Source organism: Tachypleus tridentatus, chromosome 13, assembly GCF_004210375.1.
Source record: "Tachypleus tridentatus isolate NWPU-2018 chromosome 13, ASM421037v1, whole genome shotgun sequence".
In the NCBI taxonomy this organism is placed as follows: domain Eukaryota; kingdom Metazoa; phylum Arthropoda; class Merostomata; order Xiphosura; family Limulidae; genus Tachypleus; species Tachypleus tridentatus.
The window spans coordinates 109,599,180-109,623,844 of NC_134837.1; the positions used below are offsets into that span (position 1 = coordinate 109,599,180).

At 31.5% G+C, this 24,665-nt stretch overlaps 1 protein-coding gene across 5 annotated transcripts in view; it reads left to right on the forward strand.

Annotated features, from left to right (window-relative positions):
* The window catches only part of LOC143237740 (Fanconi anemia group J protein-like), a 103,560-nt gene that overhangs the window by 39,056 nt on the left and 39,839 nt on the right, over positions 1-24,665 (forward strand). For all 5 annotated transcript variants that reach the window (XM_076477289.1, XM_076477292.1, XM_076477290.1 and 2 more), the window contains 8 exons: positions 291-625; positions 6,213-6,302; positions 12,304-12,406; positions 13,952-14,071; positions 15,181-15,276; positions 16,879-17,014; positions 21,184-21,230; positions 23,187-23,339. In XM_076477289.1, coding sequence (XP_076333404.1) covers positions 291-625; positions 6,213-6,302; positions 12,304-12,406; positions 13,952-14,071; positions 15,181-15,276; positions 16,879-17,014; positions 21,184-21,230; positions 23,187-23,339 — 1,080 coding nt within the window. The remainder of the gene's footprint in view (positions 1-290; positions 626-6,212; positions 6,303-12,303; positions 12,407-13,951; positions 14,072-15,180; positions 15,277-16,878; positions 17,015-21,183; positions 21,231-23,186; positions 23,340-24,665) is intronic.

Below are 24,665 nucleotides of genomic sequence, written 5' to 3' on the forward strand. Positions count from 1 at the left end.
AATGTCCACAAAAGCTGCAAAGCACAGAATGTGAAACTGCTAATTTCTGTGTATATACACATAGACCCAACAAACATTCATGCCAAACTTGAAGATCCATCAACTGGCATGAAGTAGTGGTAAAAATTGCCTGTAAAAAAAATGCATTTAAAAAGGGTGAAATTGTTACATGGATAATCAACCAGCAGTACTATTATATCCATATAGGTTTCTGAAATGTTCACTTTATTTTGCAATATTTTTAATCTACCTATATTTTACTTATTTCTATGTGTCTGATTACCAAGTAGCTGTTGAAAGAGATGACATCACAAAGAGAAACTAAGCAGTTCTTTGTGCAAAATCCTTCTAGTATTTCACCCCAAGTGTATACTGTAGGAATGTCCAGCTGTCATATAATTTCTCCAACTTCTCGCTTGATCTTACCAGATGCAAATACTTCAACATCAAACTCTGAAAGATCACCTTTAACTGTCAACTCATCACATTCTCCAATGAGTAATAATACAGCTTCTTCAAGTATTGCAAATGGTCTGCCAGTCACCTCATCTCCATCTGTACATCCAACAGCATCTGGACTAGTGACTACAGCTGATACTGAAGTACTTCCTAAAGTTAAAAGAAGGTGTTTGTAATTTTTTATTAGTTTATTAATATTTTTCATCAGTTTCTGTGGATATTCATGTACTATAAAACATCACATTTCAAGTAACACTGGTATCATCAACCAGTGTCTGTGAATCAAAACACTTGGTTATTTATGGAAACTATTTTACACTTGTAATGAAGAAAGTAATATCTATGTTAGAATTAATTCCATTAATTATTGTTGTGATCCAATTATTTCACACACTTTTTTTAATTATTTCTCTACAGTGAGTATTGTAACAAGCAAAACGTAAATTACTCGTTAGTATGTAATATGTGGTTTCTTCTGATGGTATAAAATCAAATGAGTGATTTGAGATTTAAACATTTTATTTGTACAAATATACATCTTCTTTTCTGCAAAAAGAAAAATCTGTTTCTGACTTATTGTATAAAAATAAATTGTAAGATAATTTGAGGTAATAACAATTCCTATTATACGTAAAGTTTAAACTAAATAATTAGAGATGGAAATTCCAGTATTGCTTGCAGTATAAAGTTGTGTTGAAGATCCTTGAGTGTAATCAAGGAATTTTAAGTCTGTACTTCTAAGATATCATTGGAATTTAGTTGTTTGGGGAAATATATTAAAATAATATGAGGATTTCTGGTTGTGTATAAAATGGGTAATTTGTATTACTGGTAAAATTAGTTAAAATTACAATAGCTACCTTTACTTGATATTTTAGATGGTTTGTATGAGAGGTGGAAATCCTGAAATGTTACAAGATAGAAACAAATAGTTATCCAAGCTATAAAATTATGTAAAAAATAAGGCTTGCAAAAAATAAATGAAAGGAAACGGAGAGAAGTGGGTTAGGAACAAGATACAGTCTATTGATCACAACATAACACATGTAGATGTGATAATCAAAGAAACAAAAATGGTAATTGAAGAAAGACATATGGCTACATATCATTGCAGGCAACACTTGAAAGCACTGCTAATCATGTACTTACTTATTACATAATAATTTATTTATATTTTAATTTCTATTTGTTTCCATTTTCTTTGTGTTTTTTTTAGCCTGTAAATACCTCCACATACCCGTTTTATAGTAAAAAAAGTGGCCATAATGTACATAAGGCTTGTTACTGAGCCAACCAACAATAGCTGGTATGAAAAGTTTTCTTCCACTAGACTCGTCTGCTCATCATATTGACATTGCTTTTACTGGTGTGGTATGCAAGGTGTTAGGACTGTCAGTTTGTCCTGGTTTTGACAATCCAGCTTATTTAAAACATTAATAGGCACAAAACTAAATGTACAAGGTATCTTTCAAACCATAGCTGTATCAAAAAGTTGAGGCATATTTCAAGAATAACGTGCAATAGAGAAAATATAGAAAAGCATCTCACTTTGCCTTTTGTTATTGCATCAGCATGTTTATTTGTGCCACCCACATAACAGTATAAACCTTGGGAAAATTTAACTATAAACAATTAATTTTGTTCAACAAATATTTTGAAAGCTGAAGTAATATGGACTCTTAATGTAGTTTATAAAAACTAATTTTAATACAAGTAATAGCATGAGTTTATATGGCTCCCACAGTATTTTGTGACAGTTTATTTGCACCAGTATTTAAGTGCAGTGAAATAAAAGTGTAATTATCAGTTTAAATATTTATTTTCCTATTTAAAAAGTATGAAATACTGATACTTAATTCTAGTAAATTCCAAAGGTGAAAATAAGTAAACAAATCTTACTTCATATATTAGTAATCTAAAAAAAAAAATTTAAAAATGAAGTAGCAATTATTAAAAGCAAAATTTGGGATGGGCCAAGTACATGACCTGAGAAAAATTAGAATGGAGAGAGATTTTGTCACTCAGTTCAAATATTCTTATGAATTTACTTTGAAGGTTGAGACAAAGAAGTGTAATACTTATTTCCAAATAAAACAACACCTCTGAAAGCACAAAGAAGGAAACTGTTGAAAAGCAAATCAATGAACTTTTGAAGTCCACAAAATACATAATAGTTAAAACATAATTGATACTGATTTTATTTACTGTATTAGATTTCTGTTAAAAATAGTTTAGTATTGTGTAATATGACAAAATAAAATTTAAAGTGAGATAAGTGTTCTTGATACTGATAGTTGAAGTATGTATGTGTATGGAATGGAGAGGTCACATTACTACTAGAAAGGAAAAAAAAACTTATTTTTATTTTGGTTATGTCATATTATATTTTTGACATTACCAAACCAATTTGAATCCAGGTAAAGTTTTAGAACTTCATGTCTGCAAAAGTATATGAATTCTGAGTGTATGAGGTTTTGTTTTTTTATAAATATGAACTAATAATTTATTATTCCAAAACATACTTCCACTCACACCATAGTTTTACCCTGATTCAAGGGTCCTAACACCAGCTCCTTGACACATTGGTATTGAGAATAGATTCTAGCAATATCTGAGGATTCCACTTCTTGGTTAGAATGCCACAAGCAATGTAGGTAATTATTGTATGCCTTTGCAGTCTGTGGGGGTTCAACTCTGAGAATTTCTGGAGATTTGGTAACCTAAACTACAGATCTGTAAATGCTACAGTTCTTTGAGTCAGGATTAGTCTTTCAGTTCACATCTTCACCACCAGTATCCAACCAATCTTTGTGTTTTGGAATTTAGTTCTATGGCTATCAATATTTGCTTGATCTGGGAATAAAAAGAGTTGTGCTGGTTCTTTTGGGGTTTTATTCCCATCTGTTGTTGGATTTAAGAAGACAGTAGATTGATTTCCAGTCATCAATCATTTTTGTCTATTTCAGAGCCTAGTCTTTGCTTCATCTCACAATGGACATCTGTCAACAGAAATGACATATCTATTGGCAGTGGTATACTGAGAGGAGTTTGAACCCACTTTGACCCCTTCTTTTCTCGTCTGGTTCTTTGGACAGGGGTTTTGCATTTTCCACAATCACCCTGTAGGAGATGGTTTTATTGACTAATGTTAAGACAAAATTTCTTGAGACCCCATTACTCTCGAGTGCCTTCAAGTTGTTTCAGGTCCTTTGTCAAACAACCATTCCAGTTACCTAACTGGTGTATTTGGGTTACATTAAATTTCTCAACACCTATTTGTGGTATGTATAACTTTTACTTGGAGGTTTATATTTCATTGCTGCTAGCCTATACGCATCACTGGTCAGCTTTATCATTCTACATTTGTTTTCATACAGGTTTATCTTCCCCTAGACACTGTCAGTCGTGAAGAGGATAAATCCTTTTCATCAATTCACCTGATCACTATTTTTCACTTCTAGGGCTCATCAGGTGTAGATTTGGATTATTTATTATGTCCAGTGATGGTCTTGAAGGTTTAGTTGTTTGCACTATTCCCTTTAGAGATGTTACATATCAACTGTTTATTAATTGGGATCATTCAGTTTCACAAGGTTTACCCCCAGTGACATGAATCAGATGGGTACAAAGTTGTTCTGTATCACTTATTTTGGGCTGTCTTTGAAGGTAAGGAATCTTTGAGTTATACATCAGATTTGTCACATTTTTTAAAACTTAGCTGCCAAGTGGAACTGCCTGCTGGAGGACATTGTGCAGGCTGGTAAATGGACCCCTCACAATTTTATTTCACTATTTACTTGATCTGGCAGTACCTTCATCTAGGGGTGATTAAGTACCCTATTTTAACTGCTTCTGCTAGATTATACAGAGGGGTGAGTATTTTCATTGCTGAGTTTGTCTCTTTATATGTTAGAGTCTCTGAACTTGTTTTCATAGCATCCCACTCTGTTGAGAGTGTTGCCTGGACAGGCATACTTTTATCAAATCAATTCTGCATTAGCAACTGCTAATTCAATAGGCTTTATCAAGGTTGCAACAAGCTCTGTAAAAAATAAATGTCCCATAAGACCACCTAGAAGCTGACTGGGATGGAATTACTGTGCTATATATGACTACCTCGTATGGGCTGTCATGAGTAAAATTAAAGGAAATCCTGCCCATTTCTGCCAGTCGTTGGATTGAATAAATTGTGGTCAGTTTGTTTTTAAAAATTTAGGGAACTTGGATTATCTATCATACTGTACCTTAGGGCTCCCCAACGTTCATAATCCTCAGATTCTACTAGTGGAGCAAGGGAGTCCTTACTGTGCCAGGTTTCCAGTTGCTGAGATGATGGACAGATAACTTTTCTCAAGAGTGTTAGAGTGAATTTCCTCCAATTTTGAAGAAAAGAGCAAAGTTGGGGTCCTTCTATGTAGTTCCCTGTATGTTTATTCCCAAATTTTGGTAGGAGAGATACAAGCCTACACGGGATCCTGCTTTTAATGTTAGTTCAGATTTGAAATTTTGCTCTCCTTAGGTTGGGAATTACCCTTCTTTTTGATCAATATTATTTCAGTACAATGTTCATGAAAGAGGATCCATTGTTTCTTTTTAATTTCAAATGCAGAGTAGTCCCACTCTGAGTGCTTGGTTGAACACAGATTGTTCCATATCCTTCACATAATTCTAGGAGCAAGTTGAATTAACCTTACCCACACAGTTGAAGAGTGAGGATGAGTCTTCATAATCCCCGACTGGATGAGTCATACTTGTTTTGATTGAGGGAGGCATACTAGATCCTCTCATTCTGAGCCTTGGATGTTGTCTTTCAGACTTTTTCAGGTTGAGGAGAATGTTTGGTTTTATCCACTTCAATGTTGCTTACCTTCTCATTGTCATTTTGGTGACTTGGAACACATTGCTCAGTGGCTACAGGTTGGGATCCTTTCACAAGTGTGTGTGTGTGTGTGTGTAGAGAGAGGGAGAAAGATCCAATTACCCTAGCTGTTAATCAACATAAAATAAATAGACCATAGCCCTTTAATTCCAACTTTGAGCAACGGAATCTTGGCTGTCTGGTTGGGACCTCGCCAGTATTGATGATGGATCATGATAAGTTCTACCCAGAGTACATAAAGTAAGTTCTGAATGAAGAAATACCTGTTTTTGGTGCCAGTCTTTTATTGACACATCCATGATCCATGTAGATTGTTTCCTTAAAGATAATGCCCTAACTAGCTTCTCCACCTTCTCATAATGGAATTCTAACTGTAGTGTGAAAGGATTGTTTTGGAAATTAAATTTTCTTAAATATTTTTTTTTTGTCACACCTACTTCAAATTTGATGCAAATTACAAAACAAAAGAAATAGTTGTGGCTGATGAGCTTTTGTGCAACATGTAACAAAGATTTCTTAAAACTTTTTATATGACTTAGCAAATGTAGTCTTAAATATGTAAAGATATGTTGTTTTTTTAATTATTTAAAAATGCTGAGATGGTTTAGCTTTTAACTACATTTGAGGTTTCATATTTGAAATATTTTTCAATAGTTTTTCAGAATGGAATGAGAAATATACATGTAAAATAAAATACACATTCTTAAAGACTTTATTCAAATGTACAGTGCAACCATAGCAAAATATAGTTTAGTTTGTATCTCTGTTTCAGCTATTTCTAACTGTTTAAATATTTTGTTTCGAAAATAGTCAGCTTAGATTTGAAAATAATTCATTTTTATTTATAAATGTATTCACTGTTATTTGGTTTCAGTCTTCCTAAGATATTTTTTGGTACTCGTACACACAAGCAGATTACTCAGATTGTGAGAGAATTGAAGAAAACAGCATATGGCAACTGCAAGTAAGTTTTCTGCAATTATTTAAGTGGTGATGTTCATAAAAAGATTAATAAAAGAGTGCACCCCATTAATATTTTGAGTATATTGCTAGAAACCAGGTTTTCATACTCATGGTGAGAACAGCACAGATAGTTTTTTGTGTGGCTTTTTTGCCTAATCACAAACAAACAAACAAAAGATTTCTAGCTTATGGTGGTATTATTTTTGAACTTATTATTTATTTAAACTTTATGATTTGCTTTTTCTGTGTGGTGAAATAAAGTATTATATTAATCTTAGGATTTTAATGGGACCAGAAATATGGTGTTTTGCACTTTCAAATACAATATCTTTCCTCCCCTCATAACAGCTTTTCTCAATTAGTGCTACTTTATCTATGTGGAATGTTTATTCACAACTAACCATGATTCTCCCACCTGCCCTCATGTGTTTACATGTGATGTAGCTGGATTGTAGCATACCAATGAGCATGCAACAGTTTTCTATCAACAGGAGTGCAATGCACCTTCCTATTCCCATTGATCCCCTCTATACTTTAGGATATTATCTCTTTTTGAATTCAAATTAATGAATATTGTAGAAAATTTTAGAAAGCTATATACTGTTCCCCTGAGGAGTTCTTAAAGTGATCTTCTTTTCTCTATGTTGGTACATTTATCTTCATCAGCATTATACCTCCATATGTGGTTGCTTTGTTATTGGGATCCACTTAACAGGGACACCCTTTAGTAACATATCAGTTTACCACTATATTTACTTTTTCCTTTTTTGCACCAGTCTGTTTTTGCAGACATTCTTCAGTTAGAGACTGTACACCAACATTGCATGTTCCTGTTACTGTGTTTTCCCATTCAGTGTCCTCTCCTCTACCTGTTTCATCTTCCCATGTTTCATCTGCAAAATGCCAGATTGTCCCATCATTGCCTTTTCAGACTTCAGTATTGTTGGTGACTATTCCACTCCTTGGGTTTATGGCCCTGTGAGGGTTTAGTTGGCCAGATTTTCTCATCTGTAACAGCCTTTCACATCTAATTCTTCAGTTCTCAGGTGTAAGCAAAAGGTATGTTTCTTCATTTTTCCACAACTTTTTTTTCTTCAGTTCCAATTATTTCCCTCTTCCTCAGGATCCACTTTCTTGCCAGCATCTCTCAGAGGTAGTTTTGAATCTCATAGAAATGGTCATTCATTCCAGGTGTTTAGATGACCAAGGTCAACATCTTGAATGCTTTCTTTCATGTCTCCATTTCTCTTGCATCCTTACTTTCTGTTTGTTTTTCTCATGAGGGTAGGCTATTTCAATCCTATGCCTTACCATTTGGTTTAGCAATGGATCAATACATCTGCTGTTATGTATTTACACTTTTTTCCTTAGTATTCATGACTTGTGAGTGCACTTTCACCCATGCATGAATGAATGGTTGCTTTTAACCCATTTCAACAAGCCTCATCCAACCATACAACATCCTTCTTCATGAGACAGCTAATTTGAGGGTGGCTTGTCAAACAGAAATCACATTGTACCCCTACTCAGCACCTTATTTATCTGGGGATGTTTTTCAACCCCTACCTCAGCAGAGCCCAGCCTTTTCCTCTATGTTTGAGGCATATAGAGACAGTGGTTCCCAGAGCCAGGATTTCTCCTTCTCTTCCTGTCTATGAGGCTCTCTCTTTTGTGGACCTGAACTTGCATTGAATCCCTCATCTTTTGGAGTCATGCACACATGTAATCTTCAAGGGATGTTGTATGATCAATGAAACCTTGCCTGGGGATCCCTTGACCAGAAACAAGTCCTTAGCTGACATTTCCTTTCTTTCTCCTCATCCTGATATGCATCTCTTTACCATTTTTCCTGCCATGTACTTCACCAATGGACCACAATTAACTTTGAGTTATGGATTATATGACAAACAAGTGGGTTACAAACAGTTTTCTTGCAAAGCCAAATTTCTATTGTAGTATAGAAGTGTGGAATACTGTGACTGCACATCTTGAATGTTTAATTTTATTCATGCTTAATTCTTTAATACTACTTGTGGCAGTGAATGTGTTAAGGATTTATCTCTGACAGGATGGAAGTGTACTTGAATTCTCAGGAGATAGCTGATCATTGCTTGGTAGTTAAACAACACATCAACCTTTTGGAACTCCTGGCACTTTGTGAGCATTGGATCATTTTTTGTCTGTGATATGGGAGCACCTAGTCTTGATGCATTCCAGCATTTAAACCATTGTCTTTTATATCATTCATTAAGAGGACATTCAGTCTCATTTGCTTTGTTTACAAACACTGAATCTCCTTTTCTGGCCCTGTCTTAACAAGTCTGACTTTTTGCTTGTTACATCCTGTGTACTTTGAATCTTGGAGCACATTGGCTGTCTTGTCCCAACAAGATTCTACTAATGGAGTGAGCGCAGATAGCCCTCGAGTAGCTTTGCACAAAAGTCAAAAGCAAAAAAACAAACTACTGGAGAGGTCCTCAGGTGTTTTGGTGGTTATACTCCCAGCTGGGTAACCCTCTTCTGGATGCCTTTGCTACCCATCTCAATAATCAATATCTCATCTTCTGGTCTTCAGTTTTGCATCCTTTGACACTGGCTGTGGATGTGTTCAGTCAGGACTAGTCCATTATTTACATGTCTGTCTTCTTCCTTGGATCTTCTCTATTATTTAAACCACTCTGTCAAATCCTTCTTGTCACTCTATTCTGTCCAGCACAACCATGGTTTCCACTCTTAAGGTTCTTTCACTCATCTGCTCCCATGCTGCTTTTGCTTCCCCAATCCCTTCTCATTCTGTCCACTATTCTTCTTGCTGGTTTACCAATTTAAATGGTGCATTTTTGTTGGTCTTTGTATCGTGGCTTTTCACTTTCCTAAAGAAATATTTGATGCCTTTCTGACTTTTTTTACTTGTATTTATGAGAATGAATTACTTGTTTCCCCCATTGTGGGATGTAGAACAGTATTATCCAATAATTTTAATTTTTCAAGCTTCTGTCATATTTTTTTCCTTTTCCTTTTTTTTCACCTGTTCTGTCATCTCCATCAAGTTGCCATACCAGATTGGAATCTCATTATTGCACTTCATGCCTTACACACACCCTCATACTTTTAACATCTTGCTGTATGTACCATTTTTCTCTCTCTGAAGACTTTTTATACTCGACTTTACATGTGAACATTGTCAGATAGAGGTCTTTACTATTGATGTTTTCCTACATTTTTTATCATTATTCATGTGTTCTTCTTTACACATAATTTTTTCCCAAACAGTGTTGGCAGCACATGAACAAAACATTTTCACACCTATTTATATTCAATCTATCTTCTCCTTCTGATCCAAATTGTCATATTTGTCTTGTGTGAGTTCTCTATTAGCCTACATTGCTTTTTTATGACTTCTTTCTCATCTTTTATCAATTTATTTATCTGGTTTATGAATCATTGACTGAGGATTCCTATCAGTCTTGTAAGTTTCCTTTCACCAGATGTGTCATCTCACCTCATTCATGGTTCCTCACTTCTGTCATCCATTTGAGTAACATATTGCTATATATTTGTTGTGTATTATTTGTGTGTGTTTTCTTATAGCCAAGCCACATTGGGCTGTCTGCTGAGTCCACCGAGATTAATTGAACCCCTGATTTTAGCATTGTAAATCCATACAGTTACCACTGTACCAGCAGGGAGACATGTATTATCTGTATTACGTATCTTTCTATTCCTCATTGGACGATCACTTACTGCCCTTTGCCATTCTTCTTAACCCATTTAGACTTTGAATGTATAAATTTTCATTTGTTTATCTGTTACCAGCATTGTGACCTCTTTTTACATCCCTGGTTCCCATTCTGTTGTTTGTGGTTTATTCAGATATACTGCAAGTATGCACTATACAATATTACAGTTCTGTAATACTCACTGATGAGATGGAGTGTTTCACAAGAGTGCTAGAGTGTTCCTCATGTTATCTTGCTTCATAACTAAGGCCCAAATAAGATCTCACCAACTTAATGAGTATCATGAGTTATGCAGTGTCATTATCACTGCCCATCTCTTCTGCTTTAGTTGAATAAACAGAGACTGGTCTGCTTTCAAAAATAACATTTTGATAGTCATGCACTTGTCAGGTCCTAATCAGTTCCTTCTGTGTGATACTATTTTTGTTTAGTTTAGAGTAGGGTGGTGGTGTTCTGTTGATGTCTGTCATGAGTACAGAAGGAGTCAGCTGTGATAGGAGAACTGTTGCATGCTCATTTGCACAGTTTTATAATACTATGTAACACAGATTTTGTTCCTGGATAGTATGTGTTACTTCTTAATTGCTTATGTTGTAAAAGTACAGAAAATGACCATTATTCCCTTCAAACTTTGCTTTTGTGACCTGGATAATGAAATTTAGAAAATTAGTCTATTTTCTATGTAAAAACAGACTAATTTGCACATTTTCATTTACATAAGGTCTGAAAAAAACAACATATGAATCAAGATTTACATGTATTTATACTGAAGTTATACAAAAATGAACAAAAATGTTTAGAAGTGAGTATTTTTTTGAGATTTGAGACTGTAATGTAAACCACTTTCATGTATCAGCCCCCAAATATAGTCTCCTATCATGTTTTTGTTATGCACTCCTTGGTAGTGGTATTGAAAGTCCAGTATATCTTGGTGGAAGTGCTCGTCTTGCTCCTCTGAGTATGCTCCCATGTTCTCCTTGAATTTATCAAGATGAGCATCAAGGATATTGACTTTCAGAGACATCCTGCAGCTCATTTTGCCGTAGTTCTTCACGAGAGCCTCAACCAGTTCCACATAATGTTTGGCCTTGTGATTGCCCAAGAATCCCCGAACCACTGCGACAAAGCTGCCCCAAGCTTTTTCTTCCTTCCTACTGATCTTCTTGGGGAATTCTGTGCACTCCAGGATCTTCTTTGTGTTCCAACGTAGACACCAGCTTTGACCTTTGCCTCAGACAGCTTAGGGAGGAAGTCTCGAGGGTACTTGAAGGCTACAGACTCCTTATCGAGAGCTGTGACAAATTGTTTTATAAGATGCACTTTTATGTGCAATGGTGGGAAACAACACTTTATGGAGGTCCACTAGTGGGTCACATTTGACATTGTGCCTCCCCACAGAGAACTCGGTTCATTGTGGCCAGTGCTTCCTGTTGTTGTGTGCTGCAGTGTCCCTGCTGTTGCAAAGGCAAGGATAAGAGGGAAACTTGGGAAAGCTTCCGGTGAGAGTTTTTTTGCAGTGCTCACATGTAAAATGAGGTGCCCAGGGTTTGTCTTTTTCCCCAAAATATGCCTTGTAAGCTTCACACATTTTAGCAGGTGCTGTCACAGAGTACTTTTTTGCTCTTGTCTTGATAAACTGGCCACATACATAGCAGAATGCATTTGGAGAATGCTTGCAGCTTCTTGATGCCATCTCTGATAAAAACAGGTAGGTCTATGTGTTCACTTAGGCAGCTAGAACTAAACTAAAGTGGTGAGTGGAGAGCTCCTGTATATTTATATATTGCTATGGAAAGTTGTAGAAAATTCTAAAAGTTCTTGTTCTTGTAAATTCTACAACATTCTGGAAAGTTCTTAAAAATTCTTGTAATTCAAGAAAATTTTCTATCAGATACTTGGAATGTTATGGAAAATGGATAAATTTGAAAATTTCATTACCCAGCTCACAAAAGCAAAGTCTGAAGAGAAAAATAGATCTTTTTCATTTACTTTAGACATAAACAATTGGGAAATAACACTTTTGCCCAGGAACAAGAAAAAATTAAAAAAATTTGTTAATGTGTAAACTTGTGAGCATCAAGGCTAATGGGAAGTGAAAATTGTGCATATAGAGGGCAACACAAATTAAGAAAAGCTATTATGTAGAAATACATTTTCAGTGTAAAAACATATTAACTATGGATGTAAAACTGACCTTAGTAACTATTACTAATATGTATGATCTTGTCAATTCTTAACATCAAATGGCTCGATTATTTCTAGAATGACTATACTGTCGAGCAGAAATCGTACGTGTATTCATCCCCACGTGTCTCGTTCAGCTAATAAGAATGAAGAATGTAAAGCACTTCTTGATAACACTGGGGTGAGTAGATCATTACCTGTCAAGAATAATATTTACTCAACTTTTAACTCTGCAGCAAGTCTTTAAATGTTCATAAAGCAACTTCATGCATGTATTGTGTATTGAACATTTCACTATGTAACAGCCATACAGCTTTTTTATTCATATACAATAACCAAAAAATGCTGATGTTAAACAATGCAGTTCAAATTTTCATTCTGAGGCCCAAGTTTTAGAAAATGTAAATTCTATCTTCTTTCAGAGTCTGTCAACAGGAAATATTACAAAATTTTAACCATAAAGTCAATTAAAGCAATTATTTTTATTTTAAAAAATTAGAATTAACCTAGTAACCATTTTCATGATTTTATGTGACTTTAAATAAAGTATAAAACCATCTGTGATTTACTGTGATCATTAGCTATAATCAACTTTATTGCTGTAGAAAAAGATTTTGTGGTTGATTTCTCCTAACTAATTTTATCCAACCACTACTTAAACTTTTTTCTGCAGAACGGATGTAGGTTGAGTTTCTTATTTATTGATTTTCCATGGCTATCTTATAGTATAAATTAACAGCAATGTAACTTGTTGTAAACAACCAGTGTAACAAAATACTTAGAATTGTCAAAATAAAAAAAATTACCATAAATAGTATTTATGGTGGATACACACTTTGCATTGTAAGAACTATATTATCAACAAAAAGCTTAGACTTCTATTACACCAAAAACTTCCCCATATTTAAGAAATGATATCTAGATAATAGAAGGGAATGTGTGTAATTAATGGGCACACATTTTGCATTTTGACATAACCAGAGTTTTACCTACTTGTATCTATGTAGAAGTAAATGATATTTGGTTTTATCAACTTCTTACAGATTTTTTAAAATGAAAATTAAAGAAACACAGTAGATGTCTGCATTTATTAAAGTTGTCTATAAACTTAAATAAATGTGTTTAGGTAAACACAACTTCTGTACTGGTTCAATTAAGTAAATATAACTCGTACAGTACCAAAATCATTAAAGGACTACTAGTAAACTATAAGCTACATTTATAACAATATTGTTAACTATTGGGATCATATCAATGTAAAACCTCTATAACTGGACAGCAGATAAAATGTAGTTAATCAGGCCAATGCAATCATTATTTTTGGATATATAGTTTAAAACTGCTCAAATATAGCTACTTGTTTTTATCAACACTAACATACACATAATCATATACAAAAGCAACTAAGTGACAAGTAACTTGTACTCACACTATTTGTAATAAAATTGATTAAAATGATAACTGATTTTCTCTGAAAATACAGTGACAAACAAGTTTTGTTTAAGATTCTGGTATTGATTAGTTTCTTTCAATCAAGAAAACTATTAACTATAACTTAATGTTTTATTTTCTCATTCAATCAGTAATACATAAAGTTGGATTATTTCTTTGAAACCCAATCCAGCAATGAATTACTGTTTTCTGTCTATCAAATGCATATTATAACTAACAATTATCTATGATAGATTAAATTAATCCAGTTTTTGGTCAATTTGTTTTTGGACAGGGAGTATCTTGCTCTTTTTACCACAATCATTCTAATCTAAACCATGGTACTCTTCAATGTTATGGTTATAATACAGGCTGGGATTTGGAAGATCTTGTAAAGATTGGAAGAAAAATCAAAGTAAGTCTGTTAACTTCTAAGCTTGCTTACTTCTTTCAAAATTAGAGCTGAATGATTAATGAATTTATTAATCAATTAGTTGTTATACTACATTTAGCTAATTCATTACTTTCATAAACTGGCTACAAAAAATGATCAGTTGACCAAAATGTCTTCTATCAGAAAAAAGATAGTGGCAGTCATCAATTATTTGGATAGCTAGATTAATTGGAAACCTCATTGAGGTTATTTTCTTGAGTTATAACAATAAATTTGAATTAATCAAAAACTAATGAAAAATTATTATGGCAGTATTTCAATTACTGAATAGCTGGTATTAATAAGAAATATTTAATTTAGTTCATTTTTTATGAAATTAATCAAGTCAATTGCGCTTTTGATAACTGGATGTTTGGAATGATGAAAAAAATAGTAATAGTTGGAAACTAGTTGTTTTTTTGTGACATTAGTTAGTTTAATTGTAATTTTTATTAATCAATCATTTTACATGACTAACTGGTGAAATTAGTGTTTATAAGTAACCAATTTAATCTCCCAGCTCTTTCACAAGTTATTCTGTTAATTCAAGAACTACTAATGTGGTGTTTCCTTAAAATTTTTGTCAAGTATGCTTGTACCAAAATACTTGTGGGTTTTATGACTTTTGGTTCGAGGGTCCTTAATAAGAGATGAATCACACAAAAAATACAAGTAAAAAAATACTATTAATATTACAATTACTCCCACTGATTATTGCTGGCATTTCCTGACTATCTTTGTATATAGAAAATGACTAATTTCACCAGTTTTTGGTCACTTCTTTACATAAACTGTTCTAGCAAGCAAAAACATGAAATTATTCAATATGCATACTCCACAGTTAGTGAATATTACATAAGTTTAAATTTGGGAATTATTCTAAGTATCACAGGTCTTATTTTTAAATAACCTAATTTTCTATTGGATTTATTGTTTTGATTTCAGGAATTGTGTGCACCTTTGCAAGATTTTCACATTTTGGAAACTAAGGTTGTGGACAAATAATGTTGACTAAGGTATAACAGTGAAATATGAAAACATGTAAATTGATTGGACTAAAGTTATATTTAACTTAATGTTTTATACTGCAGGCCTGTCCCTATTTTGGAACACGGAATCTAATGAAAGATGCCAATATAATTTTTTGTCCTTACAACTACTTAATTGATCCATTAATTAGAGCAATAGTAAGTATTATTCCAACTATACAATTAATCTATTACTTAAAACTATGATAAGTAATAATTTGACTAATTGAGTCATTAATGACTACCACAATAAATATTATTACAAGTATATAATTAATTCACTAAATATAGCTATAGTGTATTTTACTACAATTATATAATTCATCCATTAATTGGAGTTACAGTAAGTAATATTACGACTAATTACACTATGTAATAAAATTTTTACTTTTTCTTGTTCCTGGACAGAAAGTGTTATTTTCCAGTTGCTTATGCCTAAAGTAAATGGAAAAGGCCTATTTCTCTTCAAACTTTGCTTTTGTGACCTGGGAGCATATAACAAAAACATGATGGGAGACTGTATTTGGGGGTTGATACGTGAAAGTGATTTGCTCACTTCTGAACATCTTTGTTCATTTCTGTATAACTTGAGTATAAATACATGTGAATCTTGATTCATAAGTTGTTTTATTCAGACCTTACTTAAATGAAAATGTGCAAATTTGCCTGTTTTTACATAGAAATAGATTAATTTCTAAATTTCATTATCCAGGTTACAAAAGCAAAGTTTGAAGGGAATAATGGCCATTTCCTGTACTTTTACAACATAAGCAATTAAGAAATAACACATACTATCCAGGAACAAAATTTGTGTTACGTAGTGTTATCATCAATAAGAGATACTGTGAGTATTATTGCAAAGATATAACTGTTCCATTAATTAGCTACAATAAGTGATAGTATGATTAATTGTTATTAATAAGAGCTACAATAAATATTATTACAGCTATAAATGGTGTTAGAGATAAAGTATTATTACAACCATATGATTGATATATCCATTGGAGCTACACAAACAAATATTATTACTATTTAATTGTCATTAATAAGATCTATGGTAAGAATTATTATGACTGTTTTATTCTCATGCAAAAGAGCTGCAGTATTATTACAAATATATAATTGATTTATTGATGTTATTATTAAAAGATCATGATTTGATTTTCCTTCTCAATTTTCAATTTTTATTGTATTTTAATTGCTAGAGCTAGAATTTCATGAATTCAAGCTTTTCAAAGCTTAGTATCTTTGAAAACATTAAAATAAGGTGACATGTTAAGTGAATTGGGTTTTGTTTTATTTGTAAGTTTCACTTAAAAGTTAAAACAATTTAAAAGCTATTTTCATCAGTTTACCTACCTGTTTAGTGACAAAAAAAGTTGTGACATTCTTAGTGAGAAGCATTTTCATAAAACATTCTTTCTGGTGATGATATTTGACACTATGTAATGCTACAAAGATCTAAATACTTTTTTAATTATATCAGCTCATGTTTTAGCTATTTATGATTAACAGTGGAGGCTAACGTTTGTTTATGAAGAGAAACATTAATTGTGAAAAGGAAATTCCTGGCATGAAGTTTAAATTATGGAATTAAATTTTGTAAGAAAATAGTATTGTTTGAAATTGTATAGTATTTTGGTTTTGTTACAAAAGAACTAATGGTGTTTTTGTTTCTATATTTAATATTGATATAAATATAATGATATGATGTAAATTTGATATAAATTAAATCTAATCTTCACTTAATGTTTATTCTAGTTGGACATTAGTCTTAACAATCACATTATTGTGCTAGATGAAGCTCACAATATTGAAGATTCTGCACGAGAGGCAGCAAGTTTTACTGTGTCACAAGAACAATTACAAGAAGCCATGAAGGATCTGGAAGAAATGGGTAATTTTATGTGTATCTTTGCACATTTTTAAAGTAAATATCCAATTAATATTAATGTGTGTTAATTCTCAATACAGACTTGTCAGGTTGTCCAGAAATAAATGTTGGAATTCTCACAATGACATTTAGGAGCTGAGTATTGAGTAACTTATCATTAGTTGGTTGGTTTAATCCGACATTTGTCACTTACAAGGTGTCTTAATTGTTTGCTGTTTCAACTCTACTCAGAGTAAGTTTTGTAATCCCCAAGGCAGCATGGACAAGAAGGACTTTTATCTGATTTTCCTCTACAACTTCAAACTTGGACAAAAAGCTACTGAAACTATATGGAACATCAACCAGGCATTCGGTCATGGATCTGTTACCGAACATACAGTTCAGCATTGGTTCCAAAGGTTTTGACATGGAGATAAAAGCTTTCAAGACCTCAAAGGTCATAGAAGGAACTCATCCTCAGATGACAAAACATTAAGGGAAGCAGTTGAGACAGACCCTCACACAACAGTATATGAACTTGTAGAAAAGCTAGGCACAATCAAATCAAGCATTTTTGATGCTCCAAAGATTGAATAAACTGGGAAGAGAGATTCTGTCTCATCTCCCTTATTCTCCAGACCTTCCCCTACTGATTTTTGTTTTTTTCAAACACTTTGACAACTTTTTGAACAATAAATGCTTTCAAAACCAAGCAGCTGCAGAAGAAGCTCTCAGGGAGTTCATTTACCATAGAAGCTCTGATTTCTATAGCAGGAGCATAAACAGCATCGTTACACATTGTCAAAAGTGTGTTGAAGCAAATGATGCTTACTTTAATTAAAATATTTTACAACACTAGTTTATACTTTTCCAAACTTCACAGTTCAAAAACGACATTTATTTCTGGACAACCTAATATCTTTTTGTTCTCATTTAAAGTCGTTTTTTAGATTTAATATTTCTAACTTTCAGTATAGTGTGTATATCTTCACAGAGTTTGGCAGTCTTTCACATAAGTCTTTCAATACAAAAAAAAATATATTTTTTTTAATGAAGTACTTTTAATAAAATGTATAAAAATATGTCCTTGAATATAATGAGTATTTGTTTTCCTTATTCCATGTGCAAAGTATTTTTCATGTTGAAATTAAAAATACTTTTTCTCATCTTGAATTGCCTTTGTGTAATACCTTAAAACTTTCTAAGTGCCATTTTTCAGTAAAACTTTATAATTTATCTGTTACTTTCTCTACCCTATTTCAAAACAGAATTAATTAAATAATTTGACTGATCTCATAACCACAAACAAAAAAATCAAAATAAATCTAAATTACCTTTTTATTTCTTTATCAAATGACTTCAAATTGTAACATTAAACTACATTAATTTATTCTAAGTGGCTCTAAAGTCATAGCAGTATACCTCTATTTATAATTATATTTTATTATTCTATTGTTCTTTGTGTCAAACTACTATCTGTGCCATTATAAGATGTATCATAAATCACTCAGAATGTACAGATTTCATTAACTAATGAATTATATTATCCACGAGCTACTATAAGCTGGTTGCAGTTGTGCACCTATTGAAACATTTTTGTTGTAATATTGTTATTATTTATTTTACCCAATCAAATCTTAACTAACCTAAACATATTTCTGTTTTTACATTTTAGTTACTTTTATAAGTATACATAAAGAATAAACATGAAAAAAAGAAATATTTTAAAATACTTAGTCTACTTTTTCTTGCTGTCTATTCTTGAAGAGTTAACCCTAATTTTTTAATACTAATGGCAATAATGCACTTAATAATTCTTATTTAATTAAATGATGCAAAAAATAATAGACTAATAACATGCAAAAAGTAGGTAAATTCCCTTACCTTTCAAAAATTTTCTGGTTTTTTACCTTTGTTACAAGAGTCATTACAAATTCATCCAAGCAAGTCATTAACTTTCTGATAGGAACAATTTTGGTACTTTTAGTGAAATTGACTTTTACCCATTCAGAACATAACATTACACAGTACATCACTGAATATATGAAAACCTTGACTTTCTATTGTTTATAAGTAGTAAATAATTAAATATGAGATAATTATTAATGAATTATGAAAGAGGATATGACTAATAGTTATGGTTAGAGAGATCTGATATTCTATTCGATAGCTCTGTAACCAAAAGAAAAAAAAATTGAAGACTAAAAAAAAATATGGTTTGTCTGTATAGAGAGTAATTTAGTTTTAGTTTCATACATTTTTTGTGGGGTGGTGGATAAGGTAGGGAAGATGACATACTAAATTAAAATGTCTCACACAAGTTGAAATTAAAGATTTTTTTTCATATTGCCTTGTAGAATTAAGAAGTTAAAACTGACATACTGTTAAGATATAGATTATTAACTGAGATTTTCATTGGTATAACATAAACAAAAAAATAGTTTAATAAATTTTGAATGTAAGACACTAAAACCTTGTATTATGTGCAGTTAGGGATACCTGTGTCGACCCTCTCACTATGGATATCTCAAAGTGTGCATGCCATGACCTTTTAAATACTTATATTCAAAATTTAATTAAACTATTTTACTTATCAATGTATGTGAATAAACTTAGCAGCAAAATATAGTTAATACATGAAATTTTAAAATATTTTGTAATTTCTTAATTTAAAAAGGAAGTACATAATGTTTGCTATGTTTTTCCCGTATTTTTTTATTTTATCACTGATGTCTTAAATTTAATGTATTTAACTCACTGTAGGTTAGATATTACTTAGAAAAATCTAATTTTTATACCTTTTATTTGTTTGTTAACTGAAACATAACCTAGAAATTCAGGATCACTTTCCATGCCCACTTGTCGCATCCTCTCTAATGTTTTGTCTTATGTCATTTATAACAAATAGACAGAGTTTTAATTTATTGGGTGATGCATAATGCTAGAATGTGCTCAGTACAGAGTTTTAGTTATTTTGCCTGCAGTTCTTTTTATCGAGTTCTGATCAAGTAGCTAGGGGAGTTATTTTTAAGCACTTATGCCTTGTTGAGAAAGTTAGTTAAATTGTGCAAGTTTTATGAAATTGTTTACTTTGTACATGTTGTCATTTGTTCTTATGTATATTCTTCAAATAAAGAATAAATGTGCAAATACCATTGTTAAATTTTGTCAGTGAACCAAAAGCAAAACAAGAAGTTCAAATATAAATATTCATTTTTTTATTGTTATAAAAGTAAATAAAATGTAAAAATTAGAAATTTACTTGCTTAAATTACATAAGGTAATGAAAGATAATAGTAAGACAAATTTTGTTTTAGATATGCTCAGTAGTAGCTTGTGCATAAGATTATTCATGCAATAATTTTAGTTAAGCATTTATCAAATGATTTAAAGCTTGTATTGTAGAATTTAGTTAGATTCAGTTTTAAAGATAATAAAACAGCTAAATTAAGTAGAAACAGATGTATCCTCTATGAGTTGTAAATAAATTGTAGTTTTTATGACAATCACTGTTATTCAACAAGAAAAAATACCTTTTTTCGTAAATAAAAGGTAATTTATCTGTATTTTATAAATTTGGTGGTGGTTACAAGATAGTGCAGAGAAAATAACATAAAATATAGTTGTACTGAGAAAAAATGTTTGATATTGCTCAGGAAGATTTAGAAATGATGCAAATGAAATTTGAAAATTGTAATATAAATAAAATTATTTTTAATTTTAGCAAGAAAAATTGCTTTGCACTTGGACCATTCAGTATTCTGATTCCATATATTCATAAACAAATCTTTAGTAAAAATACACATTTAAAACATTAAACGTTTTATGTATAAACGACAGTCTGCCAAATTTTGTAAAAGCGCATTAAATGTTTCGAGAGCTTCATGGTGGTTATAAGATCATTCAAAATACGCTCGTTTATGCTCATAATCATGAATGTTTGATATCTGTAGTGTTATTATTGTTGGTGATAAAGTTTTTGATGCATTTGTGCAAATATGACAGGTAACCAATTTTTATAATCTATCAGTGAAAATTCTCAGTGGTTTTATTTAAGAAACAGAATTAAACAGTTTTGTATTTGTAAAGTATTAACTGAAGTAAAAAAATCACGAAGTAATACCAAAATATAGACAACTTTAAAATTTTATGAAGAATGTAATAGTATGATCAAAATGATTTTTTTTTCACAGCTCAAGTGGGATTTCAGCCAGAAAGCAGTCTAGTTTTAGCAAGATTGGTAAGATATTTTGATGTGAATTAGACTTGTACACCCTATTTGTCCACATTTAAACTGTTCTACATTGTAATGGATAAATTGCTTCCATTCAAAATCCCAATAGGAAAGTTTGGTTTATGTAAATGTTTTTTATCTATATCCAATATTTTCTACACTTTTAATGTATGTTTGTGTTATTTATCTAAACCCTAACATTCCTTAGAAAATTTTGGTGTATGTAGATGTTGTTTATCTACATCCAAACTATCGTGCATTTTAGTAGATGTTATTTAGCTCTATCCAAATTGTTCTTGTTTGAATCCTTCATTGCTAACTATAACCTCTTCCACTTAATTTATTTGTGTATTTATGATATATTTCATTTAAACCATTTTATTAAGAAATTGTACTTAGACCTTCATAAATATGTCGTCTGAGTGTTTGGAATAACAGAAAACAAAATTTTTTACTCATGATTGTAAAGATAAATGCTCATAATTTACTTTTTTAGCTCTAAATTTGTTGGATTTCTTTTATATTTTTTAAATTTTTATCAAAATTACTCTGAGTTTTTAATGATCAACTCTGAGATCACATTTAGGATGCTGTTGTTTGTGGGGCATTTTATTTTGTGCAAATAGTTATGGAGTATTCTGTTGAGGATGAAATTTATTTTGCATTCTGTAATGGGGAACATTGGTGGGCATTTCATCTTGTGAAATTTCACATTTATACCTTAAAATAGCTGTTGTTAAGTTGTGTTATGTAATGTTTAAAGTATTTAAATAAAATTTTAAGTATTGTTGTTTGCAAAAGGGCACAGATCTTAAAAATGTTTATAGCTGTTCTTGTGCATGTAATTGGTGAGAAATTGTCTTATTGTTTCACTCTAATCAACAAAAATGTCAGTTGCACTTTTCACTTACTTGTAATCAAGGTTAATAAAATCAAGATGTTGCTTCAACATTAAGTTCATAGGAAAATGTTCTTCATTTATCCAGGAAGTTACATTCATTGTAGATTTCTTACTTTACTTCTTTTAGCATATTGTCTTGAGGTACTGAATTTTGTCTTTTTTATAATATGCGCACACACAAATAAAAAGGATTGGATTAGAAATATTGAAGAATGCCAATACCAACTGATCTTGTTAGGATTTTCTGAATGTACAGATGTGTGTTTTAATACATCTTGTATCATGTGAAATATAATGCACATTTGCCAATAAAATGCAGTTCAGCTGTTTTGAAATCTGTTGTAAATACATTTTCAGTGCAGGAAAATGCTAAACTTTTATTAATGTTTCTGAAAATAAAGCAAATCTAAAAAGTTCTCATGAAATTATAATAGTAAGTTTATAACAATTTTATTTGATACAAAGTATTATATATTTGAGTAAAGAAATTGAGTTTTAATATGGAATTGCATAGTACAATTAAATTATGGAATCAAATTCACTTCTCTGTACATAAATAAAAAAACCTAAGGCATCCTCAAAAGTTCTCTACCTTCCATGAATACTTTGGTTATTAGTTTTGTAATTATATGAAACTAGTTTTGGATCCTGCATGTTTCATGTATGATAAATATATAAATTAAAATATCACTTTATTCAGTATGTCAAATAATATAAATATATATGTGTGTGTGTAAGAAAAAATCAGAAGGAATGTAAATCCTGATATGTTTTTTTTGTAAATTGTAGAAAATATTAATTTTCATATTGCAACACTCAAAAGAAAAAATCACACCATTGTCATCATAAATGTCATAGCTGAATATAGAGGTTTTTGTAAACTAACATACGTATGGTTTTCTAGCTGGTATAATATTCATCATAAATGTGCACATTTATGATTTATTTTTGTAATAAGCACCTGTGGATATTAATCTAGACTAATCCTACCTTTGTACTCACTAATTGTTTCTTCTTGTTTGTTGAATTGGTTATGAAATATTCTTTTCATTGTTTTGCAGCTGTCTAGTTTAGCTCAGTGGATTGCTAGACTTTCCTCCAAACTCACCGATTATCAAGATTTTAACAAGTCTTGCAAAGTTTTCTCAGGTCCTGAAATTGTTGCTGAACTAACAGAGTTAGGTGCTGGACCTGCAGTGTTTCATCAAGTAAAAGTAAGTTTTAAATCCATGTAAAATACTAGTGACTATCAGCCTTCTAGTACTGGAAAAATATCTGATAATTGAGGGATTTTCTTTCCCTAAATTGTTTATTTTATGAGAATCTACCCTTAAATTTATTGGATGTTACTTAAATGCAAAGAAGAGAGAAAATAATTCAGTGAACAACCACATTTTACAGTTCTCACTATTCAGTAGTGTATAAATTGCTATGTCTCATTAATTGTTGGATTTTATGTGTAAATAATCTTACTAATCTGATGTAAGTAACCCTAGCATTTCATTTCAGCTGCTAAGTTATTGTCATATTTAGGAGTGTAATATTCAGGATTTGAGCTGGGACTTAAGGGACAGGAGCAAAAAGTACCATTCATTGGACTGATCTGTTGCTCATTAATGGCACTTTTAGGTGTTGTATTTATGTATTATTAGTAGTGGTATCTAGGTAATGCTGTTTCAAGATTTTTGTTGTATTTATGTTTTTAGTAGTGGTATCCTGGTTATACTATTTTGATGCTTTGATTTTTCTTGTATTTATGTTTTTCAGTGATGGTATCTTGATTACTTTGTTTTAAAGTTTTCTTGGTTGTATTAGAATTTTTTTCATTGTGATATCCAGATTATGCTATTTCAAGGGTTTGTTTGCATAAATAATTAGCTATGTAGATGTGGAAGACATCTGTTTTTGTTTTCCGAGATATCTCTTGGCACAGTTCTGATATTTAATTACTTTATTTGATTGTGATGTTTTTGTGGCATTGATGCTTTTGGATTCTCATTTTAATTGATCTCGCTGTTTTCCTGACATATTCCTTGCTACTACTTTCTGAAGACATTCATTGCTAATTAGTGTTTTATTGATGTAAATATCGTTTTGACTCCTTCCTTGCTACAAACCTTAACCTCTATGGAAGGCAGGAATCTGTTTATTCTGTTAAAATGTTTTGATGTGTACAGTCTAAATGTTTGATTATCTTTTGTATGTTCATGTTACAAAATGATTGGTCTCTATTTTTAACCATTACATCTAGAAAGGGGAAAAAATTATCAGCTGATTCCATTTCTGTGATGAACTGGCTGATTGGTTGATTAATTAGATATATTAGAGACCCATGAGGTATGTTACTGTTGTATGAAAGTGTGAATCTCATGTTTCAAAAGCAGACTTACAATTACTAGTGTCTATCAGTTAACCCTCTCCTCCTGGGTATTTTTAATGAATGATACTATGTTTTAGTGTCTCACATTCAAAATTGTATTAAACCATGTTTTGTTTGTTATATTAAGTAGAATAGCATAAAATCTTAAATGATAATCCAT